The 13,280-nt window shown below is 56.0% G+C and overlaps 1 protein-coding gene across 1 annotated transcript; it reads left to right on the top strand.

Annotated features, from left to right (window-relative positions):
- Window positions 1–260: 260 nt before the first annotated feature.
- Window positions 261–12,108, top strand: Arhgef19 (Rho guanine nucleotide exchange factor 19). Its single transcript, XM_038334917.1, has 16 exons — window positions 261–387; window positions 3,639–4,085; window positions 4,418–4,699; window positions 4,851–4,959; window positions 5,027–5,103; window positions 5,290–5,552; window positions 6,426–6,586; window positions 6,668–6,820; window positions 6,955–7,084; window positions 7,514–7,588; window positions 7,679–7,768; window positions 8,071–8,231; window positions 9,708–9,866; window positions 10,147–10,226; window positions 11,548–11,652; window positions 11,951–12,108. Exons 2-16 carry the CDS (start codon window positions 3,668–3,670, stop codon window positions 12,106–12,108), a joined length of 2,421 nt encoding a protein of 806 aa, XP_038190845.1. The 5' UTR covers window positions 261–387; window positions 3,639–3,667.
- Window positions 12,109–13,280: the final 1,172 nt, after the last annotated feature.

The raw sequence follows: 13,280 nt of genomic DNA, 5'->3' as shown, positions 1-13,280 counted from the left end.
GGAAAGCTCCAAAGAGGGGTGTCCTACCTCTTAGGAGCAGAACCCTGCTAACCCCATCTTTGGGCAGCTGTCTGGGGTCCCTCAGAGCCTCTGGGAGGCATAGGACTCCCATTGTTCCAGCCCCCTCTTGTACCCGACTGGCCAAACCGGTTCTGGGGAAGGGGGGCGGGGAGCAGGCACGTCGAGACAGCCGCCTGCCTCTGCGAGGCTCCCTCACCCTCGCCTCCCCCCTCCCTGCCCCACACAATACCCAGGAGCTTGCATTGTCCAGCATTGGAGCCATGCTGGCATGGTCCTTTGAGGACTTGGCTACAACCCCATTGCCCCCAGGGTGGCCTGGAGCCTTGGACTGTACCAGCCGCTGGACGGAGGAGCTCCCTGGCTGAGGTAGGGCCCTGGGTCAGCAGCCCAACCTCCTCTTGCTGTGTCCCAAGGGAGTCCTTTGTGCTGTGCCGCCTGCCCGCTGCTTCTGGCTTCAACCCGTTCTTGGCCTCCTGGGGCTCTGGTTGACCTGGAACCCCCTTTCCAGACAAAACTGCCATCTAGATTTTGTCCCTTAAGGAAAAAGGGAGTCTGGCAGGTCTGTTCTCTGAGCAGGGAGCCAAGGGGTACTAAGAAGGGAGGGAAACGCTGGGTACCGCGGGGCCAGAGGTGCTGTCCCGGACAATGGCAATGCTTTGGAATGCTCTGACACCTTGCTAGACAGACCTGTTGCCCTCTCTAACTAATAGTGCCTCTGCACAGACCACTCCCTGGCCTCTGCCAGTCCTTCTTAGCCTGGAGACACCTTTGACACAGGCTTCATAGAGGAGACTTCTGGGGGACCTCAGGGTCACTTGACACACAAGGATACCAAAGCCCAAGGAATGGCTTATAATCTGCCTAGAGCCTCACAGGACTGGCCGGTGTCAACACAGGACCTTGAACCTGGTTTCCAGAGTGACCCTTGCCTTGTGAGCACTCCTCTGTCTTGGGAGTCACATCTAGGGCCAGCCACTTGAAGCCAGTCCTCCCTGACTTTTTATTTTAATAGAAAAGTGCTACACAGTCTTAAACCCGGCTTGGACCCAAATTACCAACATCAAGGCCAAGTGGGCTGTTGCCTGAAAAGCTACTTGAATGGTGTCTCTGCTTGACTGGCCATTGCCACAGCCGCTGGGTCAGGGCACAGTGGGGTTGACCCACTCCGACACTTCCTGCCACCCTTTTTATAATTTTCTTTTTAATTTCATATTCCAGAAAGCCCTGCACATTCCCTTAGCACCCCCGGCCTTCTCCTCTGAGGTCTTAATTGAAGTGTCTCCGACCTTAAGTTCCAGTGTTTTGGTTATTTACCTTATAAATCACAGGAGAGGGGCTCATTTCCTGTTCTCCAGAGGCTTCTAGGGCAGGGTGTGTTCTTATACCTAAGAGAGACCCGTATGGTGAACAGAGCTGTGTCCCCTCCCACTTGTTACTACCACTGGCTGCTGGCCCAAGCCATTCCCCCACCCCAAAGACTGAGAAAATGACCCCACTCAGGGGACTGGCTATCGATGACAAGGCTCCCACCGTGTCCTGTGCCCGAGGCACCTCCTGTGCTCTATTAATTCTTGTATTAGCAGTTAGGAAGTTGGTGCTAGCTCTCCTACAGTGCTGGCTGAGGAAACCGAGGTTCACAGTGGCTTACCCAGATGAGCACGGTAGTCTTTAGGGGCAAAGGCTAAATCAGGGAGTGAGTGAGGTATGGCTGTTGTTTTTGTTTGGGGGAGGGTCCCTGAGGACCAGCCAGTCTTTCCTTCAGGCCTCCTAAGGCAGGGGTACGGGGAGAAGCAGGTGGGATGCAAAGCAGGAGACTCAACCATCCTCTCCTAGGTCTACCCAGAAACTGTCTCTGGTTCAGGCTGGAGATTACTGTCCCATCTTTGTACTGGGTCCTTGAGGGTTTTAGCCTTGCAACCTTGAGCTGGGACCTACTCCAGGAAGCCTTCCTGACGTACTCAGATAGGGCCGGGCCCAGCCCCCTACTGTGTTAGTGCCTGTGGCTTGTTTCTTGCCAACTCAGATTATAACCGCTTTTGTTTTTTGGCTCTCCCACCAGACTGGCAACCCCACTGGGCATGAGCTATTATTTGTTCATCTGTCTTCCTGTTTTTTTTTTTGTTTGTTTGTTTGTATTTTTCCTGAATTTCCCATTGGCCTGGGCATCTGGTCACATCGGAAATCCTCGGTGTCTCCTGGTGTCTCAGGCTCTGGGCCTCAAGTGTCTCAGCCTCTGTGGTTTCTCTTCTTCAGTCTCTCAGAGTCGCTTTCCGAGCTGTTGTCTCCAAGGCCACTATTTCTCTGGGTCTCTCTCTCGTTTCTGTCAGACTGGGCACTGCTCCTTTGGCCCAAGGGGCCTCTGCAAGGGTCCTTGCTGCCCAGACTGCCCGCAACGGAGCCAGGCAAGTGTAGGCCCCCGCCCAGCCCCAGCCCGCTGACTACTCCCTCCCTCTCCTCGCCTCACCACAGGGTTTGATGAATCAAACCCTTTGTCTGGGTGGGATCTCCCCCAGCCAGCTGGGCAGAGAGAGGGCTTCCCCTGCCGGAGCAGGCAGGCAGCATCAGCAGCAGACTTCGGTCTCTGTTGAAGAGGTGAGGGGCGAGAGGGAGGCCGCAGAGGGCCCTGGGGCAGAGGCTGAAGGGGTTTGGACCTCTGGGCTCATCATTCTGTCCTGGGGTACTGGCAGACTGCCTGGGAATGGCATCCTGCCCAGAAACGGCCCATTCTGCCTGGTTTGATCTAGTGTCTGGGAGCTGGGACGGGGATAAGCCCCTCTGTCATCCCAAACTGGGGATTGGGCATCTCCTTGCTCTTCCCTGGGAGGGACTAATCTGGGTGGTGGCCTGCCTGCCAGTCTGTGACCCTCCCAGCCAGCCTGGCAAGGGTGTAGGCATCACTCAGCATGAAGGCCTCAAGTCTGGGTATGGAAGGGGGTGGATAACTTCAGAACAAGGAATTGGGCCCGTATGTATCTGCATCCTGGTGTGTGTGTGTGTGTGTGTGTCTGCCTGGAGCTGTGTGAGGTAGCTTGTGTGTGTGTAAGGCAATGGGTGTGTGTGTGTGTGTGTGTGTGTGTCACTGAAAGTTTCTAAGCCTATGTAACAAAACAGAACAAAAATAAGTATGTGTCTATCCGCATTTGAGATGTCTCAAGTTTATCTATGAAAGTATGTGTGCCGGAAGAGAATGTGTGGCTGTGTGTTGGAACATGAATTTGTGTGACAACGTATGTTATCTATATGTCTGGTCACATGTCAATGTGTATTAGAAATTGTACAAGGTGACTGAAAACGCAGATGTGGAAGTCGTGATGTCTGTGTGGGAATCCTGGCTCTACTAGTTGGTAGATAACCACTGTGCCTCACTCCCCTCTTCTGTCAAATGGGGGTAACGTAATCAGTGCTGAAGGCTGGTGGAGATTAACTGAGGTGCTACATGAGTGTTGCTCATTTAATAAGTACTGACTAACACTGACAATTACTAAAAGGGCATGTGAGTGTGTTTGTGTAGCTGCGTACACATGTGCCGGAGGGTTTGCTCGGGGCCCCCAGGACATGATGGCTCACCAGCACTGCCTGTTGTACTATATCTGGATCTCGTCCCTTCTACCCTCCAGGCCCAGGAGGGTGGCAGAGCAAAGGAGAAATGGACTGTGGGCCACCCGCAACCTTCCAGCCTCACCTGGCTGGACCACCTGGCACTGCCCGCCGCCCAGTAGCCGTGTGCCAGCAGGAAAGCCTGTCTTTCGTGGAACTGCCCTCTCTGCAGCCCCCAAGCCCAGTGTGTGTGGATCTTTTCCCCATTGCGCCAGAGGAGCTACAAGCTCCTGGTAGTCGTTGGTCCCTGGCGACTCCTGCCCCTCTCCAAGGACTGTTATGGCCACCTTCCCCAGGAAGCCCAGATACCCATATCTCCACCAGTGGAGGAATGAGACCCAGCAGGGCTGGCAGCTGGCCCCACTGTCCTGGTGCCCAGCCCCCAACTCTGGTGGGACCCTGGAGCTCTCAACACATGCAGCCCCAGCGCAGGGCCAGCCATGGTGGCTCAGAGAAGAAGTCAGCCTGTGAGTCACCGTGGTGGGGGGTGGGTCTTTGGGGGCAGCTAGGGGAGGGACTGGGAGGCTCTTTTTGAACTCTTTAAACTTCAGAATGTCCCAAAAGACAGGACAAGTTTTACCGACAAGGGAAAGATGGCTCATAGGGTCCAAATGACTTGCCAACATTACATAACCAGTTTGGTAGCAGCTGTTCCAGTTCCCTTGTTCTCTGCGGTCAGGACCTCTGATATCCCGTTGCCCTGGGGCATCTCATTTCGATGCCCAGGGTCATGCCACCACAAGGAGGAAAATGGGACAGACTACAGTGGAGGGCAGCTGTTATTTTACCCCACCCCTAGGGCGCAAGATCCAAGTATATCATAATGAAGAGGCCACTGGTGGCACCGAGCCCCCCATGGGTCTTCTGGAGACTGGCCAGGCTGCACACGAGCAGGCTCTATGTGAGGAAGAGCCCAGGCCACAGGAGCTTTCCAGAAGCACCAGAGGGGGCCTTGAGGCTCAGGAGCGAAGGCGCTTCTCAGCCTCCGAACTGATGACGAGGCTTCACTCATCTCTGCGCCTGGGTCGCACGGCCACCAGGGCTCTGACCTCAGGGTCAGGTGCTGGAATCACCCGAGAAGGTACTCAGCTATTTTGCTATTTTTCCGGGTACTGAGGGCAGCCTGAGCCAGGCGGGCAGGGCGCAGCCTACCCACCCGTGTTAACATCGGGTGATCGGCCCCACGCGCGTCGTTCTCTAGATCGCCCACTCCCAGCTCTTGCTTTCTCTAGGGAAACTGCCTGTGAGGGAATACCGAAGAGCGGAGATGAGGGTGGATAGTGTGTCGCTGCCAGCACCTGTTGACCCAAATGAGGTCCACGGTGGTCTACTGGAGCCCAGGTACCCACCTCTCTCTTAGGACTCGGGTTGGGGAGGGATGCAAACAGGTTCTGACACTCTTTCCTAGGCTGGACACGCATGAAAAGCCCTCTCAGGATCCCAGCAGCGCCACCGAGCGGCGCCAGTCCCGCTTCCTCCTTAACTGTAGGTGCAGAGTTGCTGCGAATGCGGGAGTGGGCGGGGGGAGGGGGAGGAGATGGGGCCGGGGCGTTGGAATCTGGGAAGACTGCTTTTGGGAAAATTGAGGTGGGTTGGCATGCAGTTGGTGCCCAATTAGTGTTTCTAGCATGGGTAAATGAGATCCTGAGATCCCGTCCCCGCCCCGCCCAGCTGTCCTCTACCAGGAGTACAGCGACGTGGCCAGCGCGCGCGAGTTGCGGCGGCAGCAGCGCGAGGAGGAGGGCCCTGGGGACGGGGCGGAGGGCGCGGAGGAGGGGCCCGGGCCACCGCGCGCCAACCTTTCCCCGAGCAGCTCCTTCCGCGCGCAGCGCTCTGCCCGAGGCTCCACCTTCTCGCTGTGGCAGGACATCCCAGACGTGCGCGGCAGCGGCGTCCTGGCGACGCTGAGCCTGCGCGACTGCAAACTGCAGGAGGTGAGGGGCGGGGCTAGAGGCAGGAGATGGGGACCCACGGGGGAATTAAGGGCTGTCCACGTGGAGAAGGGGTGGGAGGACCTAGGAAAAGACTCGAGAGCCCAGCCGGGAAACCAGGAAAAGGGGTAGGCGGATTGGAGCCTCGGATGGGGCGAGGCCAGAAGCAGGTGATGTGGACCTTAGGAGATGAAGGGCTGTCGACTTGCAGTGGAAAGCGGGGAGCATCTGTACAGCCAGAAGAGCCTGGAGGGTCTAAAACGGAGGGAGAAGCCTATGCCAGGAGAGGAACCAGAAGTAGTTGATCAGGAGACTCAGCTGGACCCAGGGACTGTCAAAGCGAAGGGTGGGGGAGAAGACCTGGGCAGGTAGGGCTCCTAGAAGTCAGCGGGGAAGCCAGACGTGGGATCGGAGGGGCGGAGCCTAGAACGGGGCGGGGCCAAGTGCAGGCGCTGGGGACTTAGTAGGGAGTGAGGCGCGTCAACACGGGTTGTGGATGGAAGGACCTGGGAAAAGCTAGGGTCCTGGGGGGGGGGGGGGGGGAGAAGCCAGAGGAGAGGGCTAGGTCAAGGACAGGACCCAGCAGCAGCACAGGGGCGGGGCCATTGAGAGCGCCCTCCCCGGTTGGGGGCGTGGCCAAGGGCAGGTGCTGGGCGTAGCCGAGCGCCGTGGGCAGCGCTTGCTCTTGGGAAAGACTTCAAGTAGCGGAGCTTGTCAGCTGGCAGCTTCGGGCGCGCCCAGGCCCCACCTGGCGCCAGATTATCCATGGGGCAGGGAAGTGGTGTCTACAGAGGCCTCATTCTATTGGGAGATTTGAGACCCTGGTCCCCGGTGGCCTGGCTTTGCTCTTACCACCCGGCCTCCACCCTCCCTTAGGCCAAATTTGAGCTCATCACCTCGGAGGCCTCCTACATCCATAGCCTGTCGGTGGCTGTGGGCCACTTCTTAGGCTCCGTGGAGCTGAGCGAGTGTCTGGGGACTCAGGACAAGCAGTGGCTATTTTCCAAACTGCCCGAGGTCAAGAGCACCAGTGAGAGGTGAGCGAGAGGCCCAGCCTGGCTAAGAGTGGGCACAGAGGTCTGTAGTGGCGCTGTCCTTGACCTTGGCTCGCCTGGCAGGTTTCTCCACGACCTGGAACAGCGTCTAGAGGCCGACGTGCTGCGCTTCAGCGTGTGCGATGTCGTTCTGCAGCACTGCCCAGCCTTCCGCCGGGTCTACCTGCCCTATGTCACCAACCAGGCCTATCAGGAGCGCACCTACCAGCGCCTCCTGTAGGAGGGGCTCTGCGGTGGGGGGCTTGGGTGGGTGTAGGTGCAGAGGACCTGGTGGGGCAGGTCCATCTATGAGGCGTGGGGCAAATGTGCAGAGAGACACCTGTAACAGCACCTTCCTGCCCACTGTCCAGCTTAGAGAACCCCAAGTTTCCCGGCATCCTGGCCCGCCTAGAAGAATCTCCCGTGTGCCAGCGGCTGCCTCTCACCTCCTTCCTCATCCTACCCTTCCAGAGGGTCACTCGCCTCAAGATGCTGGTAGAGGTAGCTTACTTCAGGAATGGCGGGGAGGGAGAGGCTGGCCTGCCACCTGCGGTTATGTTTTCGTTGTTATATCAAGTTTGTCTTCCTTTTCATTATCATATATTAATTATGCATAATAGGATTTATTGTGACATTTCCATACACACGTACCCATCTCCCTCTTCCCATGTGTCCCCTCCCACTGGTCTCCTTCCTCTTCCCGGGTGACCCCTCCTTCTACTCTCATGTCTGTTTTGTGTGTGACCCAGTGAGTTTCAATAGGGCGGCTTAGTGCAAGTGAGGAACTTACTTAGTGCAAGTGACTACAGCACCCAAGAACGCCTCTCTCTCTCTCTCTCTCTCTCTCTCTCTCTCTCTCTCTCTCTCTCGCTCTCGCTCTCGCTCTCTCGCTCTCTCCCTCTCTCCCTCTCTCTCTCTCTCTCCCACCAGAACATTTTGAAGCGGACAGCACCAGGCTCTCAAGATGAGGACATGGCCACCAAGGCCTTCAGTGCACTCAAGGAGGTGAGCTTGGGGACTGGAGCTGTGGGCTCCTGAGGGCCTCCTCTTCTCCTTGTGGGAGCCCAGATAACTCCCCATCCATCCCATCCCCAGCTGGTGCAGGAATGCAATGCCAGTGTGCAGTCCATGAAGAGGACTGAGGAACTCATTCACCTGAGTAAGAAGATACACTTCGAGGGCAAGGTAGGGGAAAGCCCTTGCGGGGCTGGAGGGATGGCTCAGGGCTTAAGGGCACTGGCTACTCTTCCAGAGGTCCTGAGTTCAGTTCCCAGCACCCACATGGTGGCTCACAACCATCTATAATAGGATCTGATGCCCTCTTCTAACATGCTGGTATATATGCAGAGCCTCCATACATAAAGGAAAGCTCTTGCTTCCTCCTTCCCCTGGGGCCAGGGGGCTGGTAGTCACTGCCCATGATCTCCCTGGTCTGGACTCACCCAGCACCCCTTCCTCACCTGCCCTCTCTAATTATCTTTTTCCAGATCTTTCCACTGATCTCACAGGCCCGCTGGCTGGTGAGGCACGGGGAGCTGGTGGAATTGGCCCCCCTGCCCGCCGCACCACCTGCCAAGCTGAAGCTGTCCAGCAAAGCCGTGTACCTTCACCTCTTCAATGACTGCCTGCTTCTGTCCCGGAGGAAAGAGTGGGTGATGGGATTATTTTTTTTTAAAATATTTATTTATTTATTTACTTACTTATTATTTATACAATAGTCTGTCTGTGTGTATGTCTGAAGGCCAGTAGGGGGCACCAGATCTCATTACAGATGGTTGTGAGCCACCATGTGGTTGCTGGGAATTGAACTCAGGACCTTTGGAAGAGCAGGCAATGCGCTTAACCTCTGAGCCATCTCTCCAGCCCCCGGGTGATGGGATTATTTTTTTAATTAATATTTGCTTTATGTGCATGGGTGTTTTGTGCACTACCATGTGCGTTCAGTCCCCAAAGGAGGGTATCAGATCCCCTGGAACTGGAGTTAGGGACAGTTGTGAGCTGCCTTGTGGGTGCTGGCTTCTGAACTCATCCCCTCGGAAGAGTAACAGGTGCTCTGAACCACTGAGCCATCTCTCCAGCCCTTAAGATGGGCTTTGAAGAGTAAGAGTTTTGTGTTGAGAAGTGGTTTGTAAAAGACAGGAAAACTGTGGCAGAACAGAATGTGACTGGGGTATGGAGAAGCCAGGCAGTGGACCAGAGGAGAAAGAGCAGAATGCCAGGATGGTGGCACGTGCCTTTAGTCCTGGCACTCAGGAGGCAGAGACAGAGATGGAGGGCAGCCTGTGCATAGCAAGTTCCAGGCCACAAGGGCTCTATAGTGAGGGCCTGTCTCCGAATAAATAAATGAACAAATCAAAGAGCAGGGCGAGAAAAGGGAGCGGAGATTTTGAAGTCGCCGTGGAGGCTGGGCTCGTTCCGAGGGAAGGGGTGGGGGTGTGCAGAGGAGCTGCATTCGGCTTCTGGCGGATTTGAAGGGTGGAGGGGTGGGAGGGACCAGAAACTCTTTCCAGGTGAGCAGAGATGGCCTAGAGGTGGCAGGTGCTTCAGGATGGGCAGATGCAGGATTGGGATGGCAGAGGAGGGACCTGCTCCCTCTAGTGCGTGTATGGGGGGAGGTGGACATGATGGTGGGGACTCGTGCACAGCGCAGTGTTGCTGGAGGGGAGCTGGGCCCTGTTTCTGTGCTAGGGTAACAAGCCCAGGATCCTGCCCTGCCTCCCAGCCTCTTTCCCTGCAAGGCCAGCAGCACCTGGTTCTGACTTCGGGGTGGATAAGCAGCTTCTGCTGGCTTGGTGCAAGTCACGAGGGAGTCCATTTGGAGGCAGGGAAGGGTGCAAAAACAAGTATACCTGGGCTGGGGGCCTGGCTTCTGTTATCTTCTCTCAGCAGAAACAAAGACAGTTGCACTCACGGCAATCCTCCTGTCTTAGCACCCTGAGCTCTGCTTAGATACCCTGATGGGAGCCTTACTGGTTGTTGAGAGAGGGCGCCCAGTGAAGCCAGGCCTGGAGAAGCAAATGATCTTTCCTCCTCTTCCCTTCAGCTCACCTGGTCCTGGCGTGGCTCTGAGGGTAAGACCCAGGCTCTGTTGACCTTCCTTCCCCTGTTGTTGTCTGTCCTCCAGGCTCGGGAAGTTTGCTGTCTTCGTCCATGCCAATATGGCTGAGTTGCAGGTTCGAGACCTGAGCTTGAAGCTGCAGGGCATCCCAGGTCACGTGTTCCTGCTCCGGCTGCTGCATGGGCAGCGTGCCAGGCACCAGCTGCTGCTGAGAGCGCGTACTGAGTAAGCACTCCAAACCCCGAGCAAGGATCCTACTGAACTCCTGGGGTAGAGAGCAAGTCTGGATGGCAGGAGCAGTCCCTGAATTATGGCAGGTGGCATCGGCCACTGTGCCCCTCTATCAGGGAGGTGGCATGAGGCTGGAGTGTCCAGAGCTGGCACGCAGAACCAGTGGGGTAGAAACATAGGCCTGGAGACTTGCGTGTAGCCCAGGATGTCTGGACCTAACCCCGCTCCCGGCCACTGTACTTTGCCTGTTATGACCACACCTCCTCCTCTGTAGAAGTGAGAAGCAACGATGGATCTCAGCCTTGCGCCCATCCAGCCCCCAGGAGGACAAGGAGGTCACCTGTGATGGAGAAGGTAGGACCCAGAACTCTCTGGGGGTGGCTCTGAAGGCCACTGGGGGCTGGGTAGGGTACCCCATATGAACAGACAACCCGTTTTGCAGACAATGAAAGAGAGATTCAGAGAGCCAAGGGCCTCTTCTGGGTCCTCCCAGCTAGACAGAGCTGGATCTGGAGCCCACTGCTGTCTGTCTGTCTGTCTGTCTGCATCAGCTGTGAAGCAGATAGGCCTGGTGTGTACAGGGTGGGGGATGCAGAGTGAAAATGACGGGGTTAGCAGGGTGAAGGATGCTCATGTGAGGCTGGCATGGCAGACTCCATCTAGTGGGAGAGAATCTTGGTGGTGGGTAGGAGGTAGCCATGGACAGTATTTGAACAGAGGCGGGGGTGGGGGCCGGGGAGAGACCTACTCCCAACAAGTACTTGCTGTGGGTGAGGCCAGGGACTGAACTCTGTAATTTCACTCATTTTATTTAATCCCAGTAGCGATCCTGTTAGCTAGATTCACCATCTTCAGGGTTTTTTTTTTTTTTTTTTTTTTTTTTTTTTTTTTACACGTCTGAAAACTGAGGTTCAGAAAAATTAAATAATTTGCCCAAGGTCACACAGTCAGCAGCTGAGCTGGGAATGGGGCCAAGTCTGGTCCCGCTCCCTCCCTCCCTTCCTTCTTTCTTCCCTTTTTGAGACACAGTCTTGCTGTGTAGCCCAGGCTGGCCTTGAATTCATAGCTAATGTCCTATCTCAGTTTCCCTGTGTACTGGTATTACTGCAAGGATGAGCCACCACACCCAGCTCAAACTTGTTCGCAATGCTCAAGCCCTGCTACAAAGAATGTAGCAGGGCAGATTCTCTGACTTGGGCTCAGAGTCCCACTGAGGCTGAGGACAAGCCCCCTACTCCAAGCAGAGGCCACTGGGAAATGGCCCTGGGGGGTGGAGAAAGAATCTCTGGGCAGAAGGCTCTGAGACAAAAGGCATCAGTTGCTCAGAGACCACAGGAGCCCCATGTGGCTGGAGCCGCATGAACCGGAGCAGAAAGAGGGTGGGGAGAGGAGGTGAGCCCAAGTGGGCAGTGTCCGCGCGTGAAGTCTGTGGGTCCTGAGAGGTCTTTAGATTTGAACTTTAGACACCCAGAGGACTGTCGAGGGGTACGTGGTAGGCATCTGGGGTTTGTATGGGAGTCTAGAGATCAACACAAGATGTTGCAGCAAACTGGGGAGGTCAGCGTCCGTGGCCGAGAGCCCCAGGTTGGGGAGACTCATGCCTAGGATGGGCAGAGGAGCAACTGTGGCTCCCTCCCCTGACCTGGGGTCTCCTGGACCCCTTCTTGGCTCTCAGACCGCCCCCAGGTCCAGTGTGTGAGGACCTATAAGGCCCTGCAGCCGGATGAATTGACCTTGGAGAAGACAGACATCCTGGCAGTGAAGACCCGGACCAGTGACGGTGAGAGCCACGCCTTCCCAACAGCCCTTTGGAGGGGCAGAAGGAGGGGCAAGTGACCAACCAATCACAGGGGCAGGTTGTGCAAATGGTGACCAGCCACAGCATTTGGGAATCCAGTTAGACCAAAGAAGGAACTTCCTTCTGGAGAATGGAGAATGATGGGGGAGAGTGGGAAATAGCCTTCTCAGAGAGGTGGAGTCCTTGCACGGAGCTGGTGACAATGTCACCTGGCCCCAGGTGGCGTCAGGCCTGCCCAGCAGCCCTTCCGTGTCCCTGACACTGACTGCTGTGTCCCTAGGCTGGCTGGAGGGTGTGCGCCTGGCAGACGGTGAAAAGGGGTGGGTACCGCAGGCCCACGTGGAGGAGATCAGCAGCCTCAGCGCTCGACTTCGCAACCTCCGAGAGAACAAGCGGGTGACCAGTGCCAGCAGCAAGCTGGAGGACCCGCCTGCCTGATGCTCCCCTGGGGCCCGACTGGGTCCCTTCCCCTGCGGTGGGCTTCTGTGTGTCTGGGGGCTTCTCCATAGGCGCTGGGTGGTAACAGTTCTGTAAATAAGCCCTGGCTGCCTCTGCTTGATGTCTGACCCCAGGGCCTTTGCACTGACTTCTCTGCCTGGGGAGCTCTGCCCATCAGGAGGGTGTTGCCTGTTCTCACTGTCACCTGTCTCCAGGTGCCCCGAGGGCAGAGGAACCTGCTACTTTTCCCTCCGAGTAGCAAAGTGTCAAATCCAAGCAGGCTTGAATATTAAAATGACTCCATGAGTTTTTGTACTTGCCTCTTGTCGCTTGTGCTGGGGGTCTTGACCACTGCAGCTCCGAGTCCGGGGTCTAAAGTCAGCCTCCTGGGCTGAGCGCCACCTGGAGGTCGCGCTGGGCCCCATCAGGATCCCAGGAGAGAGTTGCTCTTTGCCTCTGTGTGCTTGGTGGTTGCCGAGAACTGCACCCGCAGCCGGACCCCAGGCCCACTCCCTGTCCTCTGCCTCCTGCTGTGAGCCTATGGCTACACTGGAGTCCACCTGGACCATCTTGCCATCGCGGTCTTGGCAAAACCATCTAACCACACACTCCTCCCATGTTCTTCTGTTTAAAGAAATTGCCATTGCAGTCTTGGCAAAACTATCTAACCCCACACTTCTCCCATGTTCTTCTGTTTAAAAACATTTTTTAAAGATTTATTTTATTTATCTATTTGGGGTTTTGTTTGTTTGTTTAGTTTTGATACAGAGCTTCTCTGTGTAACAGCCAGCCCTGGCTGTCTTGGAACTCGCTCTGTAGACCAGGCTGGCCTCGAACTCAGAGATCCTCCTGCCTCTGCCTCCCAACTGCTGAGATTAAAGGCGTGTGATTTATTTTATTTTATGTGTATAGATGTTTTACCTGCATATAGGTATGTACACCATTTGCATGCAGTCCCTGGAAAGGCCAAAAGAGGGCTACAGATCTCTTGAAACTGTAGTTATGAATGGTTGTGAGACACCATGTGAGGGCTGGGGACCAAACCCAGGTCCCAGCCAGTGCACTTAACCCCTGAGCCATCTCTCCAGCCCCCAACATACACTTTAAAGTATGAAACATTTGCCAGGTGGTAGTTGTACACACATTTGATCCCAGCACTAGGGAGGCAGAGG

Source organism: Arvicola amphibius, chromosome 6 (assembly GCF_903992535.2).
Source record: "Arvicola amphibius chromosome 6, mArvAmp1.2, whole genome shotgun sequence".
Classification (NCBI taxonomy): Eukaryota; Metazoa; Chordata; class Mammalia; order Rodentia; family Cricetidae; genus Arvicola; species Arvicola amphibius.
The sequence above is the reverse complement of the archived record's forward strand: the minus strand, read 5'-3'. Positions and strand labels throughout refer to the sequence as shown.